Below are 20,742 nucleotides of genomic sequence, written 5' to 3' on the forward strand. Positions count from 1 at the left end.
TCATGACAATGTCGAATAAAAAAAAACAAAAGAAGACAGCAATGCATTGAGATCATCGTCCTTATTGCCTGCAGATTGCGTGTTTAAATGTAAAAAGGATGTGCACTAATTTCTCTTAGAAAATATTTTACCAACGTCGGTTGGTGTGAACAGTCTTTCAGCCATGTTTAACCCTTTCGCTGTCACGGACGTACCGGTACGTCATCGCGCTTCCCCCCCACAGTGTCACTGACGTACCGGTACGTTCTCTATCGCGCGTTCAAAATTTCGCGCCTGAGCCCTAAGCTGGCGCTCCCGGACTTGGCCACGCCATCTGTTGACTCTTCCTACAAGTTCGTATTTTCGCCCCGACCTGTGTTAGTACACGTATCGAAGAGTACGGTGCAACTGCCATGCCCCCCTCTCCTTTTGCCGAGTGGCGCGGTGGCTCCGCGTTCGCTGGATCATGCGTTGCGCGCGTGTGGTTATGGGTTCAAGGGTTGTTGTTTTTATTTTTCTTCTGTTGGTGTGTCTGCTACGGCGCGTCAAGTTCAGGCGCACGCGCCGCCGTTGCCTCTCCGAAAAGGGTGACTCGATTGCTGCTTTCGCTCTCTCGCCGCACCCTCACTTCCGACTTGCAGCAGTAAACGTAAAGCCCTTCGAACTTTGTTTTAGCCTTTTTCCATCTCCCTCTTCTTGATCACACAACGTCCCATTTGTCTCCGTTGTGCGGGCGACTGAAAGCGCATCCTCCCTGCGCGCGGTTACTTTCGGATAGCTGAGTGGCGCGAGACCTTCGTCTGCTCATTGGAGCGGTGGCTCTTACGATTCAGAATACGAGCCGAGCTCGGATTTGGACTCGGACAGCGTTCAATGCGACGAAGAGATGAGTTCCGCATCGTCAGATTCGGATGTTGAACGGATGTTATAGTCAGGCTGATGATGATGATGATGTTTCCTAATAACAGCTGCAGAACATTGAAATGTGCATATTGCATTGACTATGTTATTTGTATACCAATCATAATCAAAAATAAATTGCTATGTTCATTCCCTGTTATGCTCGTTCCCTGAAACTAAGCCGACACTGGGGGTGCGTCACGGCCAGAAAGGTCCGACAGCGAAAGGGTTAACTGCTGCAGTAAGGACGACGTCTGATGCACACTTGCAAGCGCTTACTCCATTTTATCAAGGTCTTGAACTGCAGATATGCGTAGCGCCCGTGAGGTGTCAGTTTCCTGCGCGAAAATTTTACCATCTCAAGTCCATGCGTACTTCCACCGTTTGTCTTTCTTTCGCGCAACAACTTGCCCAAGAAGCTTCTTTAGTGTTGGGCGCAGGTGCTCATTTACGAAAATAGAAGCATGACCAGATTGACCGAGATCAGTGGCAGATATAAGCTTTTTTCGCGCCTTTTCAATGAGCCCATCACACTTTGAATGCAAACGAAACTGAAAGACAAAATTCGGACAGCCACCGTCTTTCCGCGGCACATGGTGACAAACATTGACGTCTGTGTCACAGATAGGCTCATTGACCAGGCTGCCGAGCTTCGCTACTACTGCAAAAAGATTTTCATTTTCAGTGAATGGCACACCTTTAATTTCAATGCTTCTATTTCCTGAGTACTGTTTCTGGGTTGTCACCCTCTCCTCAAGGCCAGACACTTGCTAAGCAGTGTTTTCCTTCTTTAAAGAAGCTTTTCCTTTTTCAATTGCAGCACACTGTCTTGTCATTGCATCAAACTGGTTGCTGAAGAAATCAATAGAATGCTTCATATCTTTGAATTCCTTTCGGAGTTCTTTTTCAATAGCACTTCACATGTCACGCATTTCTTGCCGAATGTCTTTTAGGAACTTGGCTAGTTTAGGCATCACTTTAGTACCGGACATTTACACTTCACGTTTGGCAGCAGCGACGGAGTAAGTAAGAAAAGGAAACATACAAGATTCTGCACAAACCTGTGTGTAGGATGATCAAAGTAAGTAAATATGTCAGCTCCGCCGCCACTGCTGCCAAAGTGCCGGTCAGGTAGAAGATGCAGGTCCCTTATAGCCAGGGGCAGTGCCAGTCGAAGGTCACGGGGCGCTGATTTCACTCGAAAAGCTACGTCAGCCGTAACTGTGTATGCCACCCAACCGAAGACGGTATGATGTGGCAAAATGGGAACAATCCTGCGCAGACGCAGCCGTGAAGCCCCCAAGTGGCAGTCGACATTGTTGTGCCTCGAGGCAAAACCTGTGTGTAGGACGATCAAAGTAAGTAAATATGCCGGCTCCGCCGCCACTGCTGCCAAAGTGCCGGTCAGGTAGAAGATGCAGGTCCTTTATAGCCAGGGGCAGTGCCAGTTCAAGGTCACGGGGCGCTGATTTCACTAGAAAAGCTACGTCAGCCGTAAGTGCATATCCCACCAAACTGAAGACGGTATGATGTGGCAAAATGGGAACAATCCTGCGCAGACGCAGCCGAGAAGCCCCCAAGTGGCAGTCGACATTGTTGCGCCTCGAGGCAAAACCTGTGCGCAGGACGATCAAAGTAAGTAAATATGCCGGCTCCGCCGCCACTGCTGCCAAAGTGCCGGTCAGGTAGAAGATGCAGGTCCTTTATAGCCAGGGGCAGTGCCAGTCGAAGGTCACAGGGCGCCGATTTCACTCTGAAAGCTACGTCAGCCGTAAGTGCGTATGCCACCCAACCGAAGATAGACATTAGACATTTAGACATTTATTTCATCATAAATTTGTACATCAACATAAGCAAACAACTGTTGGGCCCATAGCCAAGGCTAGTGTGGGCCCATGTGGTATACATGCGTTTGTGCTGCGGCGATCAGGACAGTGATGAACAAATGCGTATTGATTATACATAATTGTACAGGATGAGAAAAAAGAGGAAAAAAAGAAAACATACATCAGTGCAACAATAGAATAGTATTACTGAAAAAATATCACCACAAAGACAAAGCAACATTCTTAACTAATTTTTAAGAGATATAATCTTTTTATGGAAAATAAAAAGTTACTGGCACTCTTCACTTCTATTGGTAAGGTGTTCCATATCTTTGTACCTTGATACTGAATTAGTCTTTGACCATATGTGTTTCGGGTAACTGGTAAATTGAAATTTATTTTAGTGGCGTGTCTAGTATTTCGTGTAGGAATCACAAATATACTAAACAACAATGAGTGATTGCGACATATTATGTTATTCACTAAAATAGCAACTTTCATTTCGGAGGATAGGGTAAAGGGAAGTACTTTCAACCTGAAAAATAAATGACTGCTGGATTCAAATGGACTAGAAAACGTCATTATCCGCACCACTCTCTTTTGTAAGCGCGAAATTGGATCCAAATATGTTTTAAATGTGGACGACCATGATTCGCAACAGTATGTCATATGACAATGAAAGAGAGAAAAGTAGATTATTTTCAGTACCGAAATATCGAAGCATGCCCTCGCCTTTAAGAGCCCATAACACGGTGACGCTAGCTTCGAACATACGTTATCAATGTGTGGTTTCCAGTTTAAACTACTGTCTAGTGTCACGCCGAGATATTTAATTGTGTTCACCTGCTCCAGAATGCTATTATCAAGATATATTTTCAGAGGTGCACTGTTAACATGACTATGCCTAGAATGAAAAATCATGTAGTGAGTTTTAGCTTTGTTGAGTGTAAGGTTTTTTTTTTTATAGGGTTATTATAGGGTTATGTATGATGTGGCAAAACGGGAACAATCCCATGCAGATGCAGCCGTGAAGCCCCCCAAGTGGCAGTCAACGTCGTTGTGCCTCGAGGCAGGCAAAACCTGTGTGTGGGACGATCAAAGTAAGTAAATATGTCGGCGTGCTGTACCACGGTTACAGCACGTGGTCCCGACCCACTTGCAGAAGCGTAACCAACCAGCCCTAGCCACATAATGGACTACATCCCTGATGTTATTACACTACACGTGTCTGACAATGCACTTGGAGAGCTACAGCAGCAGTGAGTGAGCCAAGCGATCACACAATGCCTATACTAGTCAGTTACAACCTAAAAACTACAAACAAATATTGTCTGCCTGCAAAAGTGTACTGCACATGCCTGCGTGCCTCCGTGCTACAAAAAGTGTAGTTCCTGACAAACGTGAGTATTTTCCAACTATGGGAATATGTGTTACACTGCTACATTACAAATGAATGTCACAAATGTCACAATGTTACAAAAGGTCAAAAAAAAATTCACCAAGCTAATGTAAGTCAGTTGTGAATGCACAGAGTTCAGTCAATAAAGCTATAGTATATGTGTTGCTTAAAGGAATCCTGAAATTATTTTCACAATTTTGTGCAAACGTACCGAGTCATTAGGGTAGGTCCTTCTGATCATTAAGTGAGACATCTAAGCGTTCCGCATAAAGCATGTAATTTATTATAGAGTTTTAAAAATGTGCATCGTTAACCAATCGCAACAGTGCCGCTCTTGGGAGTTTTCAGCCGCCCCATTACCTGCTTTGTAGAGACGTCAGTCAAGCGAGCTATTAGATTGGCTAACCAAGTTGCATCATTGGGAATGTTTGAGACATGCTGCCTTAAACTCATTTTTAATAGCACTCATACGCATAGTAATTTATGTGCCCTTAAAAATAAGCAAACAAATGTAATAATCCTAGGCGTTCCTTGCAGCTCATCTGCTATTGCTCTGGCAATGGGGCAGCACGAAGGGGTTTTCACATGAAGATAGTAGCAGCAATGTCTTCTTTGGGAGCAGGAACGTGAATGGTACCAGCGCTGCATTATGCCAGACTTGCCCTGCAGGTATGTACAAGGAGTTAAGTGCAGCGACTACATGGTGTAGAAGACGACAGCGCTGCCCGTCAAGGTCAACATCAACTGAACTTCACCTTTCAAGCTAATAGCATTTGCTGGACCTACCAGCCACGAAGTAACAAACCTGTGCTGCCATATCATTCCGCGCACTCAAAACTTGTAAAAAGAGCTATTGTCAGCACGTGTTTCCAAAATTTCTCTCCGAAAATCGTGCACACACATGATGATAAACAGTTTTAAACAGCAGTCAAAGAGGCTGACTAATCCTGGTTACCCAACGCATTTTCAAGTGTCTGTTGCCGAGAAGCTTCTCTGGCAACTAAAATCAGAAATACAATGTCATCCGAATCCGGTGCTTGGTGAACAGAAGCATTTTGTTGTATTGCCTTGCATGCATAAGATTTCCCACAATCTGAAAAGAATTGGACAATGGGCGAATGCAACCGTCGTATTCTAGGCCTTGAAGAAACTTGCCACAATGTGCAAGACAGGAAAAGCTGACAAAAGTGCAAGAATGCATGGTCAAGCATCAGAAACCTTACGTCACTTGCGATGAAGGTGTCGTGTACCGAATTCCCTTGTCATGCGGGAACCACTATATCGGACAAACCGGTGGGTGCTTGAACGAACACCTTATGGAACATGCTCGCAATATCAGGTATGGGCGAAGGGAAATACTTGCTGATCACATCCTCTCCTGTTAGTCAAAGACGTACAAGCCGTTCCTTGATAAATGTGTTGTCATAGGAAGGAGCAAAGACAGGGTAACTCGAGAAATCATTGAAGCTGAAAAGATAAACAGAGCAGGACGCACATGTGTGAGCAGATCTTCTATTTTCCTCTATGATAAAGAGCTAGCGTTTCCGAGACACTGATACCGGTTGTATAAGCGATAGGTTTTTCTTCGGGCTTATAAAAGTTATGTATGTAAAAATATAATTTGTTGGAAGTTAGCGCTCATACTGTTAGTGTGTGTTTGAATTTTTACTGTCCCGTACTCTGCACGCTATTCAGTGCTATTCAAATCATGTACCAACAAGCCCAAAAAGCTACGCTGCTGAACATCAACTACTTAGTCAACATAGTGGTCACCTGCAGCTTTGAAGAGAAAGGTGCTTTCAGCAGTAACCACAGGTTCTGCATTTGTCAGAGCCAAGTTTTCTAGATAATTTGCCAAGAATGATAGCTGAGAAACGCCCTAACAAGCCAATATAAAAAAAATTGCAAAGGAGATTGCTTGTGCTTTATCACGTGTCAAAACATCCATCAGAAAGCCGCAATTTTGAGTTAGACTTTGGTGTAGTGACCAAGTGGTTGAGCCACCATTTTGGTACAGCATTTTGCTATCTATATATTTCAAAAAATCTTGCTTGAATGCTTAAAAAAATTTTGAAACTTCTGAATCAGACAATGATTGGCTGCATGTGTAAATGTCTCTTAATATTTATAAGGAAATAAGAGTGAGACGACCTGTTTAGTCTGCCTTTTAATGAACTTCCTCTTCTTCTCTTCCTGCACCCCAAGTCTCGGTCGTCGTCTTTTTCTTATCTTCACGGAGATTCCGCTTCAGGCACTTCACAATATTGTAAATATTGTGAGCGTAACACATGCTTGACTTTCAACTTCATCTCCACATATCCTCATCCATTGTACATCTTCATCTGTATATATCATCAGCAGCAGCACAGCTTGATCCTTGTGGTAGTAGCACGAGCTCGGCTGGAATAAAGCAGTTCCTTAGAAGTGGTGGACAGTGCTTTTCAAGGAGTTAAGTGCCTGTCACACGTTCTCACTGGAGCTCCGCTCGGGTCGCCGCATAACACCTCCGGCCATACTCGCTTCATCGAATCCGAGCACTCCGAGGCCACTGCTCCACAGAAGCCTTCGCCTTCCGTCGTGACCATCAACAGTCACCAGCGCGACCCCCAAATCTTCACTGGTGTATGCGGGCATGACATAGAGGACTGGCTCAAAAACTACGACCTTGTCAGAGACTTCAACAAGTGAGACAGTTCACAGAAGTTACGGAACGTCCCGGTCTACCTGTCCGATGCCGCAAAAACCTGGTTTTGGAACCATGAGCCCGATCTTTCTGACTGGGTGACGTTCACGCAACAGCTTCGGCAGATTTTCGGTGCCCCAGCTGTTCGTGCTGGAGCCATGAAGAAGCAGCTTGGAGAGCGCATCAAATTCGCTGGGGAATTGTACAGCTCATACGCTGAGGATGTGCTTGCATTGTGCAAGCGTGTGAATGCCACTATGTCCCAGAGTAACCAAATATGCCACATTATCAAAGGCATAAGCACTGTTGCCTTCAATGCCCTTGCTACGCTAAATTCTGCTACCATCCAGGATGTGATAACTACTTGCTAGCGACTTGAGGAGCACCAGTCCCTTTGGCTATGCACCGATACCTCCAACGTTCATCTCCCTTCAACCATGGACTTGCGAATGCTTATCCGCGACATTGTCTGTAAAGAGCTTCATGGGCGATGCTCTTCCTGCACTCTACAAAGTACCATCCCTTCTCCACTGACTGCCTTGCGTGGCATCATTCGGCAGGAGATCACGTCTGCATCACGTCTACCGTGCTCCGACGGCCCCTGCACTCATCAGGTACCAACATATGCCGATGTTGCGGTGCTCTCTCCAGCCATCATCGCCCCTTCGCCTACACCAGGAGACCACCCTCCAGTGGCTTTGTTGTCCCTTCCAGTGCATGTACAGCGTTACTACGCTCCACGTCCTGCTAGGCCCACTTGCTACTACTGTGGCTATCGAGGAAACATCTCCCGATTTTGTCGAAGGCGTCAATAAGATGTGCAACGTGGCTACGCTCCCAAGGAACGTACAAGCGCCCATCCAACATTGGGCTATCAGCGCACATCTTACTGCTCCTTTTATCACCAGTCAGTGTCAGTATTTCAACAGTGCCACCTGAGTCAGGGTCGCTGCCAAGTAATGCCTCTTCTACACCATTGTTGGCAACCATGAGCCCTGACCTAACGCCTGCCCAAAGTCAAGATCTCCTCCCATTATTGAACAAACACCATTACTTGTTCGACATCAATTCACCCGTCCTCCGTATGACTACCGCCGCTAATCACCAAATACTGATTGGTGGCTCCCGCATTGTTCAGCGGCACCCATATTGCGTGTCTATTACAGAGTGCAAGATCATCGAGGAAAACATATCAGCCATGCTTAGACGAAATGTAGGTCCTTCCTCGAGTCCCTGGTCTTCCCCAGTCGTTCTAGTGCAGAAGAAAGACAGCTCAGTGAGTTTTTGCGTTGATTACCATGCGCTGAACAAAATCCCGCATGAAGATGTTTACCCCCTGCCATGGATTGACAATGCACTAGATTTGCTCCATGGTGCCGAATATTTTTCTAGCCTTGACCTTAGATCAGGCTACTGGCAAATACCGATGTCCTAATCTGACGAAGAAAAATGGCGTTTGCTACCTTTGATGGACTCTGAGTTCAGTGTGATGCCTTTTGGACTCCGCAACGTGCCCACCACCTTCAAACGCATGACCGATAACGTCTTGCGTGGTTTGAAATGGCAAACCTGTTTGTGCTATCTCGACGACATTGTAGTGTTTTCGACCACGTTCTCACAACATTTGCAACGTCTTGAAGTCCTTGCCTGTCTAGAAAACCCTGGCCTACAGCTCAATAAAAAAAAGTGCAGTTTCGCCAGCAAGACCATCAAAGTTCTGGGGCACATATTCAGCAAAGAAGGTATTTGACCGGACCTTGAGAAGCTTGCCGCCGTCGTCGAATTTTGCGGTCTACTGCGTCAAAAAGAACTGTGCAGTTTGTTTTGGACTTGCTTTTTAGTTCTGGCGCTTCATACGCAACTTCGCTGAGCTTGCGTCCCCGCTCCATCAACTCCTCGCCAGTAATGCGCCCTTCATTTGGTCCGACGAATGTGAACATGCTTTCCTGGCTTTGAAACATGCCCTTACGTCAGACCCAGTACTGTGCCAGTCCGATCCGAGTACGCCCACCATCCTTCACACTGACGCTAGCAGTCATGGTCTCGGTGCCATTCTCCTGCAACGTAATAACACCTTCCGCGAACGAGTAATTGCTTATGCTAGTCGTACACTAACCACTGCAGAGAAGACTTACACTACTGTATAACCAAGCAGAAGTGCCTGGCTGTTGTTTGGGCAGTGCGAAAATTTTGCTTAGATCTTCACGGCTGCTATTTCACAGTCGTTACCGACCATAATGCACTGTGCTGGCTTTCATCGCTAAAGAATTTATCAGGTCGCCTGGGTCGCTGGGTGCTTCACCTACAGGAGTACGATTTCGATGTCACCTACAGGGCTGGAAAGAAGCTTCAAGACGCCGCTGCTCTATCTCGCTACCCTCTGCTGAATCATGACGATTCACTATCGCCTCTCCGTACTAGCATACGTTCCGAGTCCTCTTCATCAGCTTTACCCATCACTACTGTCGGTTGGCTAAGACCCGACAGTCCATCTGTCCTTGTGTCCCACCAACATATCAACCCATACTGCCGAACTATTCTCCAACGCATGGAAGGTTCTTCGTCACCTCCAAACGCCCGACTTCGTCGAACACTTAATTCAAGCTGCACAATGGGGCTTTACATCGCTACATTTATCGCCTCACAATGGCTACAAATGAGTCCTGGTCATACCATGTTCTCCGCAACGTGAGGTGCTCGAAGCCTTTCACAATCATCTGATGGCCGGTCATCTAGGCTACCACAAGACTTAAGACAGAATACGAAGTCGCTGCTCCTGGCCTGGCCTGTCTTCAACCGTTGTGAACTACGTTGCATCCTGCGTTCATTGTCAGAGCCACAAATGCCTGACAACAGCTCCTTCTGGCTCTTTACAACCTCTACCTTGTCCCGCTTCGCCTTTCGAAGTAGTTGGAACATACGTTCTCCTCAGTGACCACGGCAGAGTCTTCCTCTCTTCTATCCTTACCAAAGTTCTGTGCACCTCTAACACAATTCACAAGACGACTTCCAGTTACCATCCGCAGACCAACGGCTTGATGGAGCGTTTTCATCGTACCCTCTCTGACATGATTGTGATGTACATCTGCCCAGACCACACGAACTGGGATGCAATCCTGCCGTTCATGACATTCGCCTATAACGTGGCTACGCAACGTAACATCGGTTTTTCACCTTTTTTCCTTGCTTATGGCCGTTCACCAAGTTTCGTTCTTGATGTATCTTCTTTCGACTCCTGTACTCCCAGAAGCTCCTTTCTCAGAGCAATTTGTGTCTTGCCTCGCGGACTGTTGTCACCTTGCCCGCCTTACCACCAGCATATCCTAGGACACTCGCAAGTTTCGTTACGACATGACCCACCGTGCTGTGACTTTTTCTCCTGGCGATGAAGTTCTTCTTTGGACTCCTGTGCGCATTCCCGGCTTATGCGAAAAATTTATCATGCATTTTATTGGACCTCACATAGTCATTGAGCAGACATCAGCTTTCAATTACCGTGTCTCGCCCCTTAGAGCGCTGCCCGATTCCCGTTGCCGTGGGACAGAGATAGTGCATGTCTCTCGCTTAAAACCACATACCGCATTTCATAATACTTCCGCACGGCCAGGCGGCCACTTCCACAGCGAGAGGGAATTAGTGTGAGCGCAACATATGCCTGACTTTCAATTTCACCATCTTCACATATCATCATCCAATGTACATTTTCTTCATCTGTATATATCATCACCAGCAGCACAGCTTGATCCTCGTGGTAGTAGACGAGCGCGGCTGGAATAAAGCGGTTTCTTACAATATCACTGCATTCTGAGCAAACGCAGGCAATGAAAAAAAAGAGAGCGGTGTAGTAGTAATGTCTCTGCCTTCCACGTAGAAAGTGTGGGTTCGATTCACAATGGATGTTCTTTCTTGAATGCTAATGGCATTCTTTGCCTACTTCAGCTGTTTTCAGCCCGTCCATCAGTCCGTCCGTCCGTCCATCTATTTATCTATACTCTTACGCCGACTCAGTGTCTCAAGTTTGTTACCTGCTTGGGCCGCTTGCTAGTTATGTGCTCTTGGTCGTGATGCCATCATGGTTGTTCCATTGCATCATTCCAGCTGCATGATTTTACTCTCGTCATGCCATCGTTGTCATGCCTTCTATGCTGACCCAATGGCCCAAGTTGTCTAATAGCTTGGGCCAGTAAGTATGGGCTCCTGGTTGTGACGCCGTTGTAGCCGTTCCAGCTTTGTCATCCAACACTCGTCTTGTCGTCGTAATAGTCGTCGCACAGTCATCATGATTCGTTGCCACACTGCCATAGTGATTTTATCATGGTCATAATCATCATCATTCCAGCTTTGTGATCTGACTCTTGTCATGCTCTCATCATCACGCCTTCTACTTTGACCCAGTGGTCCAATAGCTTGGGTCAGTAGGTATGTGTTCAGGGTCAAGATGCTGTCATGGTCATTGCACCATCACCATTCCAGCTTTGCCATCCGACTCTTGCCATGCCCTCGTCTTCACAACGTCGTAGTCATCATGCTGTCAATTTATCATTGACATCACTTCTGTAACGTCATCCCATCATCACGTCACCTTCGTTTCTCTATCAACGTCAATCTTTCTTCATCACTAATTTGTAATCATACTGTCATCATTAAACAATGATTATTGCGCCTTAGTCATGTCATGATCAGACCATCGTCATGATGCTGTCATGGTTGTGCCATCATCATCACTTTACTCTCGTCATATCACCGTCAAGCAATCTTCGCCATACAGGTTTCATGATACAGTCATCATACACTTGTCATCCCATTGTCCTCATGCTGTTGTCTTGCCATCGTCCCTGCAACATTGTCATACCGCTGTTGTCATGCCATCGTCGTCATGTTGTCATTTCACCATCGTCGTCACTTCAGTATTGTCACCTCATTGTCATCATGCCATCGTCCTCATACCATCTTCGCTGATAAATTGGTGCATTCCTTGTTTGCATTTCATTGTAATCATGCTGCCGTCATTCAATCGTGATTTTGCTGTTATTGTCATGCCATCGTCGTCCTTGTGTCACGGTCACACAGACACTATCATGCAACCCTTGTCATACCATCATCATCATGCCGTCTTGGTCATGTGATCGTTAATTTTGTTTCTTCACCCGGCAGCTGTCATACCGTCTATGTCACACCTTCATCGTCATCTCATTGTCGTCATGCTGTCGTCATTATATGCCTTCGTCGTTCCATAAATATCATCACTTTTTCCTCATTCCATCATCACTGCATCAGTCTCATTCAGTCATTGCGGTGATGCTACTGGCCCAACCCATTTCGGAGCAGCTTATGGAGGAGCCAAAAATGCATTTCGGAGCATTAAAATTTACTTTCAGTGCAGGTTTACGAAAGTGATTGCAAACTATATTATATTAGGCTTTTACATTGACAATGCACACAAAAGCAGTAAGTTGTCACTTGTTCATAAATTCAAACAGTAAAAATGACCCCCCCCCCCTTCTTTTTATCACAGTCCTTGCTGTGGACTGCAATGGGCGGTGGTGTCCTCAGATGTGCTTAAAAAAGCATGGAAGCACTTGGACATGCTACATGCAGAATTCAGAAGCATTTCAATAACATTCAGGGTGATCTTGCTCCTATAAATGTATTCTTTAGGATGGAGCACTCTTTTGAGAAAAGTCACTGCCAGTGGCATGAAATATTTACTTATTTTTCCCTGTGCTGTGATTCACTGACAACCATTTACACGAAATACTGCGATGGCCGACACTGCTGGAGCAGTTCACTTTTGCTCGTCATGCAGCTCGATGTGCGCCGCACCCCGTCGCAAAGTGCGCACATAGGCACATGACCTTTAACTGTGCACTGCAACGCTGTCAGATTAGGCTGCGATCAGTGAATTCAGTTTAGTGCTTTCTGACTACACGCGAACTTTCCCCATTCTGTCAAGTAAGCGCAAAAGCAACTTTGCGAAAGTGTTTGCTGCAATTGCCAGCCTGTCACTCGTGGCCTGAATCTCGGCTTCCGAACACCAGTTGAGCCCGCGATCTCACGCCCAATCAACAAAGTGGTTTACTGGTTCGAACAAAGTGGAGGTCATTTCACCGCAATGACCTGCCTGCCACTGTGTCAGCTGGCAGCGGATTTTGTCAGGGCCGTATACAATACAGCAAGGTTTAGCCGGCGGCGCTTCGTCATTACCCAACGGTGAAAGTTGCTGTTTGGTGCCGAGTCGACCAAGTTCTCGGCAGCAGCTGTACGCCATTCTTACGCCGTGAAATCGCCACTCCAAGAAAAACGGCGGACAGGCGACAAATTGAAGAGCGGTAAAGTTGTTCATGGCTGCCATGCGCACGCCAATGTGTGCGTTATGTTCGAAAAGTTGAGCGAGACTCCACACGGCGTCCGAAACTTTAGTCACCATTTTACATTGGTCATACAGAAGCAAGTGGTCTGGCTCAGCGCCAACGCAATTGCTTGCTGCTGCCAGAAACTCGAGGTTGTCCCGTTGCCTGAGTAACCCTCATGCATCGGGTTGGAAGGTATTGAATATAGATAGCAACCCACGGGAGAAACATCAGTAGAATCCCTTGACTCGGCCCACCGCGAAGTGCAGCCGTTGGTCAAGGCGACGCTACTTTACATTGTGTGGTAAAACAGCACTCAAGGACAAAGTTCCTTCGTTCTTTTTTTTGAAAGCATGAGCAACCCTTTTGGTGCAGAGTGGCCGTAGATTTCACACATTTTGCTGAAATTTAGAAGGATGTAGCAGAAGTTGCCTCTCAGGGCAGTTTGGCGCAATTGGCGCAGCAATAGCATCACTGTCATTGTCATGCTTCCATGCTCATGGGAGTGGAGGCACAGGCGTGGAAGCCATTGGCAAGCGAGTGCCATAGCAAAGTGGGATGACATCAGAGTATGTGGCATACAGCCGAGACAACGGAAGTCTCAGCGAGTTTCAGCGAGGAAGTCTCACCATTACAAGTGTCAAATAAGCAGTACTTTAGGAATAAGGTCTGTCGCCACATTGTCCGACTGCTTTTTTCATTACCGTTGAATGACGTGATCAGACGAGTTCTGCCATAATATATTTTTGTTTTGCTTTCCTCCTCAATTTCTTTTTTTTTTTATTCTAGAGCATTGAAAGTTTCACAAATGGACAATTTCACCACATTCACAAGTTGGAAGCAGTGCTTTCTTTTTTCTGCTGACGGCTACAACGAAATCTTAATAGTGCAATATAGAAACAATCAAATTGAATATTTTCATGTTATTAAAAGGTTATCCAAGTGAATACCAGAAACAGCTACATTATAGTGTATACATTGCATATAGGCTCACAGCAATGCAGTGAACTCCCACGGCAGCATCCGTCTGTTTTCGCTTAACGTAGAATTAAAAAAAAACATAGCCACCGAACATTGTGCGTAGTGTCGCTGTGTCTCCATGCAGACTGCGCACAGTTTGTCCTTAAACTTGGCGTCATGTATGTAGCACAGGCGTAGGGCAAAAAACTGCCTAGGAAAGAGATGTGGGAACATGCTCATTTCAAATCAACCGCAAGTAGACAACACTTGCATCACCGCTTGAAGGAGGCGGGACATGGCGATGGCTGCATGGTGCAAAAGCTTAGGGGAAATGCCACGGCTTGCAGAGAGGGTCACATTTAACCACTTGAACTGGTGTTATTACAGCACACTGATACGGAATTCTTGAGAGGTACCCTTTGTGCCTAGGTGTACGACAAAAGCCATTTTAGGGACCCTCAAATGGCACCTTCCACAGATGGCAAACTTGGAGTTTCAGAAAAACGAAAGCAAATTCCAAAGGCAATGCTTTTCAAAACTATTCATCATAATCATCATCAGCCTGTTTCACGTCCACTGCAGGCCGAAGGCCTCTCCCTGCAATCTCCTATTACCCCTGTCCTCTGCCAACCGGTTCCAACTAGCACCCGCAAATTTCCTCATTTCGTCGCACCACCTTGTCTTCTGCCATCCTCTACTGCGCTTCCCTTCTCTTGGTACCCATTCTGTCACCCTAATGGTCCAACATGACCAGCCCAGCACCATTTTTTTTCTCTTAATGTCTATTAGAATATTGTCTATACCCATTTGCTCTCTGATCCAAACTGCTCTCTTTCTATCTCTTAAAGTTATGCCCAGCATTCTTTGTTCCATCACTCTTTGCACGGTCCTTAACTTGTTCTCAAGCTTCTTTGTCAGTATCCAAGTCTCTGCCCCAAATGTCAGCACCGGTAAAATGCACCGATTGTATACTTTCTTTTTCAATGATAACGGTAAGCTCTCAGTCAGGAGCTCACAATGTCTGCCGTATGCGACCCAACCCATTTTTATTCTTCTGTGAATTTCCTTCTCATGGTCATGGTTCCCTGTGATTAGTTGATCAAGGTAAACGTACTCTAGAGGCTGACTTGCGATCTTGAATTCTTGTTATCTTGCCCGGTTATTTATCATTATCTTTGTCTTCTGCATATTAATCTTCAACCCGTCTTACACTCTACCTGTTAAGGTCCTCAACCATTTGTTGTAACTCTTCCGCAGTGTTGCCGAATAGAACAATGTCAGCAAACCGAAGGTTGCCGAGGTATTCGCCGTCGATCCTTACTCCTAAACCTTCCCAGTTTAATAGCTTGAATACTTCTTCCAAACATGCAGTAAATAGCATTGCAGAAATTGTGCCTCCTTGTCTGACCCCTTTCTTTATAGGTATCTTCCTACTTTTCTTGTGTAGAATTAAGGTGGCTGTGGAATCTCTGTAGATATTTTCCAGGGTATTTACGTAAGCGGTTTGTACTCCTTGATTACGCAATGCCTGTATGACTTGCTGGTGTCTCTACTGAATCAAATGCTTTTTCGTAATCTATGAAAGCCATATAGAGAGGCTTACTGTACTCTGCGGATTTCTCGATAACCTGATTAATGACATGGATGTGATCCATTGTAGAGTATCCCTTCCTGAAGCCCGCCTGTTCCCTTGGCTGACTAAAGTCCAGTGTTGCCCACATTTTATTGGAGATTATTTTGGTAAGTATTTTATATAATACTGGGAGTAAGCTAATGGGCCTATAATTTTTCAGTTCTTTAACATCTCCCTTTTTATGAATTGGTATAAGGTTTGCATACGTCCAGTTTTCTGGGACCCTTGCAGTCGATAGACACTTCGTATAGAGAGCCGCCAGTTTTCCTAGCATTATGTCTCCTCCATCTTTGAATAAGTCGACTGTTATTCCACCCTCTCCTGCCACTTTTCCCTGTTTCATGCCTTGCAAGGCCCTTCTGACCTCATCTCTAGTTATGGGAGGAGTTTCTGTATACTGTTCATTATTGTTTCGAATAGAGTACTCCTGGGTCCTCTGGGTACTGTACAGGTCAGTATAGAATTCTTCCACTGCTTTTATTATACTTTCGAAATTGCTGATGATATTACCCTGCTTATCCTTTAGTGCATACATCTTGGTTTGTCCTACGCCAAGTTTCTTTCTCACTGATTTCAAGCTGCTTCATGCGCCCATTTTTTAAGGCTTCTTCAGCCTTTCTCTCGAGTTGGACACTTTCACTTTTTGTCGTTTCTTTATTAGGTCCTTTGTTACTTGGGAGAGCTTGCCTACTGGTCACCTTGGTGCCTGGCCTCCCACTTCAATTGCTGCCTCTGAAGCCAACCTAGTTACAGTTTCATTCATTAGCTGTATGTCATCATCTCTCTGTTCTAAGGCTGCATATTTGCTTGCAAGTACCAGCCTGAATTTGTCTGCTTTTACCCTTACTGCCCCTAGCTTGACCTGTTTCTTCTTGACCAATTTCGCTCTTTCTCTCTTCAAATTGAGGTGAATTGTAGCCCTCACTAACCTATGATCCCTGCACTTTACCCTACCTATCACTTGTACATCCTGCACTATGCTGGGATCGGCAGAAAGTATGAAATCAATTTAATTTCTCGTTTCACCATTAGGATTTTTTCAGGTCCACTTTCTGTTGTTATGCTTCCTGAAAAAGGTGTTCATTATTCGAAGCTTATTTCTCTCTGCGAATTCTAGCAGCATCTCTCCTCTAGCTTTCCTAGAATTGATGCCGTAGTTGCCAAGTACTTGTTCTCCAGCCTGCTTTTTCCCCACTTTTGCATGGAAGTGCGAAAATAGTATAAATTTCTTCCTTTCTTTGCAGTTTGTCGCTGTGATTATAGCATATTACAACAAATGATCACAGCTGATAATGTTTGAGATACGAGTTCTTAGATTTGGTACGGTTTGAAGATTGCATCGACTTTATCGATGTTACCAGTGGGAAAAAAATAGTATAATTCACGCATCCCGTACAGCATTTCTTTTTGCTTTATTGGAAAAGTATGCGTTGAGATTTTGAATTCAGACTTCTAATTGTCTCATCCAAAACCTCAGCTTCGTAGCTTCAGTACCTTCCCGCAAAAATGGGCAAAAGGACGACAAGAATTCTAAATATTGCTTAATTTCAGTCGCATAATTAGGAAAACTAATAAAGGTACATGAATGAAATTTTGCGCCCTAAATGGAAATTCCTTGAACTCTACTAATGTATCCAAAATTTAGCTTCCATGAGTGTGTAGTTGGCGGGCTGTTTACAACAGAAGTTGCAATATTTGGCAATCTTCAAAAGCAAATTATCCAAAAAGTAAAAATTCAACATTAATTTGCTGTGTCTAGGAAAGAGATAAATATGTCCTAAAGCTACAGAGAAGCTGCAATGCAGTAAATGCAGTGGTTTCTTCTAAATATGGTCACAATTGAGACAGAGTTCGCAAAAACTCTGTATCTCATGCTTGTTCTTGAACATCTATTTCTAAATCACATTAATCAATTTCTTTATATTACATATAGTTGGAATCTACAAGAATGAAGCTTTTTTATGGTATATGCAACAACTTTACATCCTAAGCAGAAGAGCCGCCACGGTTGCTCCAAAAGTACTAAAAACGGGGGGGCTCGTGCCGCCGGAGTAACCTTAAATTGGAGCCACCTTAAAGTCCCTAACAAGAAGGTACGACTGGTAGTTGTTTTAGAAGTGATCTCAAGTCAATAAAAGTAACATTTAGGTGTGGTTCAAGACATACAGAACATACTGTGATTGTTTAGAACAAAGCACAGTGACTTCGACAGCTTCATATTTGGTTTTAAGCTTCACTTTGCGAGTTGTCCACTATAATCGCGGCACCTCCAGAGAGCTTACCTGCTTGCTCTCAGTCGCACCAAAATACTTTGTACTTCTTTAAAATGTTCTTGAGCGACCACAAAAGAAAGAAGGTTTGGGCCGCACTCATAGCAGAAATTTCCCAACCAGTGCCCCAAATGCGCCTGTGGAGGTGGGGCCGCCTCCCCAACCTGGAGCACCACGCCGGAGGTGTGCTTGTACCTATTTTACCAGCAGGCACCCGGCGGCAGCACTTGCCTCCCACAGACACAGCGAATACTCTTCAATGAGGCTGTCTGTGGTTGGATAAAGGCGCGTTCACAGTGGCGGGAAAACGCGCAACGCAGAATGTTTTCCGCGCGCCGCTTCCCGCACAAACCGGTTTTTCTCCCGCAGACAGGCTGCTGTGCCGTCCCGCAGAGCGATGGGTCCGGTAGCTATTTTTCCCGCACCGCTGACGAGAACAGCCAATGGGGGCCGACCGTGAACAGTGATGTCGGTCCCAGTTCAGTGACCCCGTTGGCGGAGGCTGTGCGCGTGCTGCGGGACACTCGGCGGTTTCTTTGCCAGCATGAACATGCGACTTCAGGCGACGGTGCAGAAGCAGCGAACAAGCAAGTATAGGTACGTTTACCGTAGCCAACAGCTCATCGTTCGAACCAGCCATCCTCGTGACAAAAAGGGCGACGGGAGGAGAGGTAGCAGACGATCAAGACGACGACGCTGGAAAAGAGCGCGCTTTCCAGTCTTCTCTGGTGTCACATGACTATCCCCTTCTCTCTCTGCTCGTTAGGGTCCTCCCTCAATGCCTCCTCTCTCGACATTCCAAGACAACCGCAGTGAGAAAACACGCGCAGTGTGAGCGTCATTCCGAGGAGCTTCGAGGCAGCGTCGACGTTGACGCTGTGCCGCTGCGGGAAGTCTCCCGCTAGTGTGAGTGCGCCTTTAGAGGCACCCAAAGACCGTGCACGAAATCTCTATAGAACCTTCTCACAGTGATCCCGTGGGCGCCACCATGTTTTATCACGTGGTGAGGCATCCATTGATTGCCTCAGCTGCTCCATATTTACAACGGATGTGCACGACGCCCCGGTGCGGTTCAGCAAACGCCTCTTTTGGCAGATATTGTAAACGGTGTATGGGTGAACGACACAAAGCTTTGGCCATAGCTTCAGAGTACGATGTAAGCGCTCTCGGAGCTCATTATGCCTTGTCCAAATGCCGCAAGCAGCGCATATGGTGCTTGTTCTAAAAGCAGCACTAGAAATGTATTCCAAGCTGTCGAAACTTTCCATTTATGAATCAAATCAGGATCAGTGCATTTTGCTCTTCTTTCTTTATCTGGCAAACACTTCAAGGCAGTGGCTTGTCATTTTTCTGACTCGGTAAGGTTCCTTGGTGCGGTCACTATGGGATTGTTTAGTTCCTGCCCAATCACTCGCGGGTGTGCTCAGTTCCGATAGATTTGTTCTTGCTGCGCACAAGGCTTGGTACAAAGATGTGTACTTTGTAATATAGATGTATTGCAACATTTGTGTTGTCAAGCTAGAACCGCATGGCGCGTTTTTCGCTCGCGAAAAACGCGACGCGACAGCACCCGTCAGAAAAAACAGAGCGGTGCTTTCACGCCACGTTTTCCGAGTTGCCAGACAACCTAACTCCCCACGACATGAATTGTATTTTTTACTGCATATCTTATATGCCCTTAAACTTACAGAACATTACAATAAAACAGTCCTTGGATAATTAGACCGACATTTTTTCCGAAGTGTATTTATCAAGCTTCATTGCAAACAGCAAGATTGTAGAATTGTGTGCGAAAATGTGACTATGTACCTTCCGCATCACGGTCACATGTGTTTCCGTCGACACGTGCGCCAGTTCTGCAGAGAAAAAAAAAATGCGCAGAGAGCAGGGCCATCTGGTGGCAAAACCAAAAAACCAAAATGTCATGTGACCAAACACCACGTGACTTACCTGAACTCTTATTGGCGGACGCACTGCGCGATGTGTTTTTGTTTTTCTACTCCGAGCAGCAGCACACGACGGCGCAATTTCGTGATGGAACATGCTGGGCACGCGTCAAAATGATGCACACGTCCCACCATCCGCGTGTCAATCGCGCCTGAAATCGTGCCATGCGGTTCCGCCTTCACAGAATAGTCACCGTCACCCTTGCTTCGATGCCTTGATTCAAGTATACGCCCACGAGTAATTTCTTGATATGTTGGTGATAGAGCAGGCGTAAGTTTGTATGAGAGTTGGGGTGGTTGGGTACAGATAACGTGGAAGAAACTTAATATGCCAGGATGCGCCGCTACTGCCTTTGTCACTGTGTAACCAGCGTTTCTCGCTAATTCCGACGTTCTGGGGTGGAAGTCTTTTCTTTGGAGATTAGCAATACTAAGCTGGCAGATGAGTGATTTTTCTTTATCCTTGAGGAAAGCCATGCATCATGAAGACCTGGCAATACAGGCAGTCCCTATGTAGCAGCGATCTGTGGTCTTGGTCACACAAATTCATTCCATTCCTTGATACGCCAGTCACTATTTTTGCAGCGAATTACGGCACACGTCTTCCCTCTACTGTGCATTTTGCAGCATGAATGGAGTACAGTGCGTTAACGAACACCCAGTTGGATTTCAGACAGCCGATCGCACAGTAACAGGGCGGAAGCATTAACGGTTTTGTGTTCCTGCACTTTTGTCGAGGCAACAAGGCGGCACACCACCGGAAGTCCCATCTCATACCTCTTCAGCAAACCTTTTC

The 20,742-nt window shown here is 45.8% G+C and overlaps 1 protein-coding gene across 3 annotated transcripts in view; it reads right to left on the reverse strand.

Annotated features, from left to right (window-relative positions):
- Window positions 1–20,742, reverse strand: part of LOC126539924 (protein MIS12 homolog) — a 44,482-nt gene that overhangs the window by 9,067 nt on the left and 14,673 nt on the right. The window contains exon 5 of one of the 3 annotated variants that reach the window (XM_055075718.1): window positions 2,679–4,767. The exons of the other annotated variants lie outside the window; for them this stretch is intronic. Coding sequence (XP_054931693.1) covers window positions 4,570–4,767 — 198 coding nt within the window. The 3' untranslated portion in view covers window positions 2,679–4,569. Of the gene's footprint in view, window positions 1–2,678; window positions 4,768–20,742 lie in introns of those variants that run through there. 3 annotated transcript variants of the gene reach the window in all.

This window comes from Dermacentor andersoni, chromosome 2 (assembly GCF_023375885.2).
Source record: "Dermacentor andersoni chromosome 2, qqDerAnde1_hic_scaffold, whole genome shotgun sequence".
In the NCBI taxonomy this organism is placed as follows: domain Eukaryota; kingdom Metazoa; phylum Arthropoda; class Arachnida; order Ixodida; family Ixodidae; genus Dermacentor; species Dermacentor andersoni.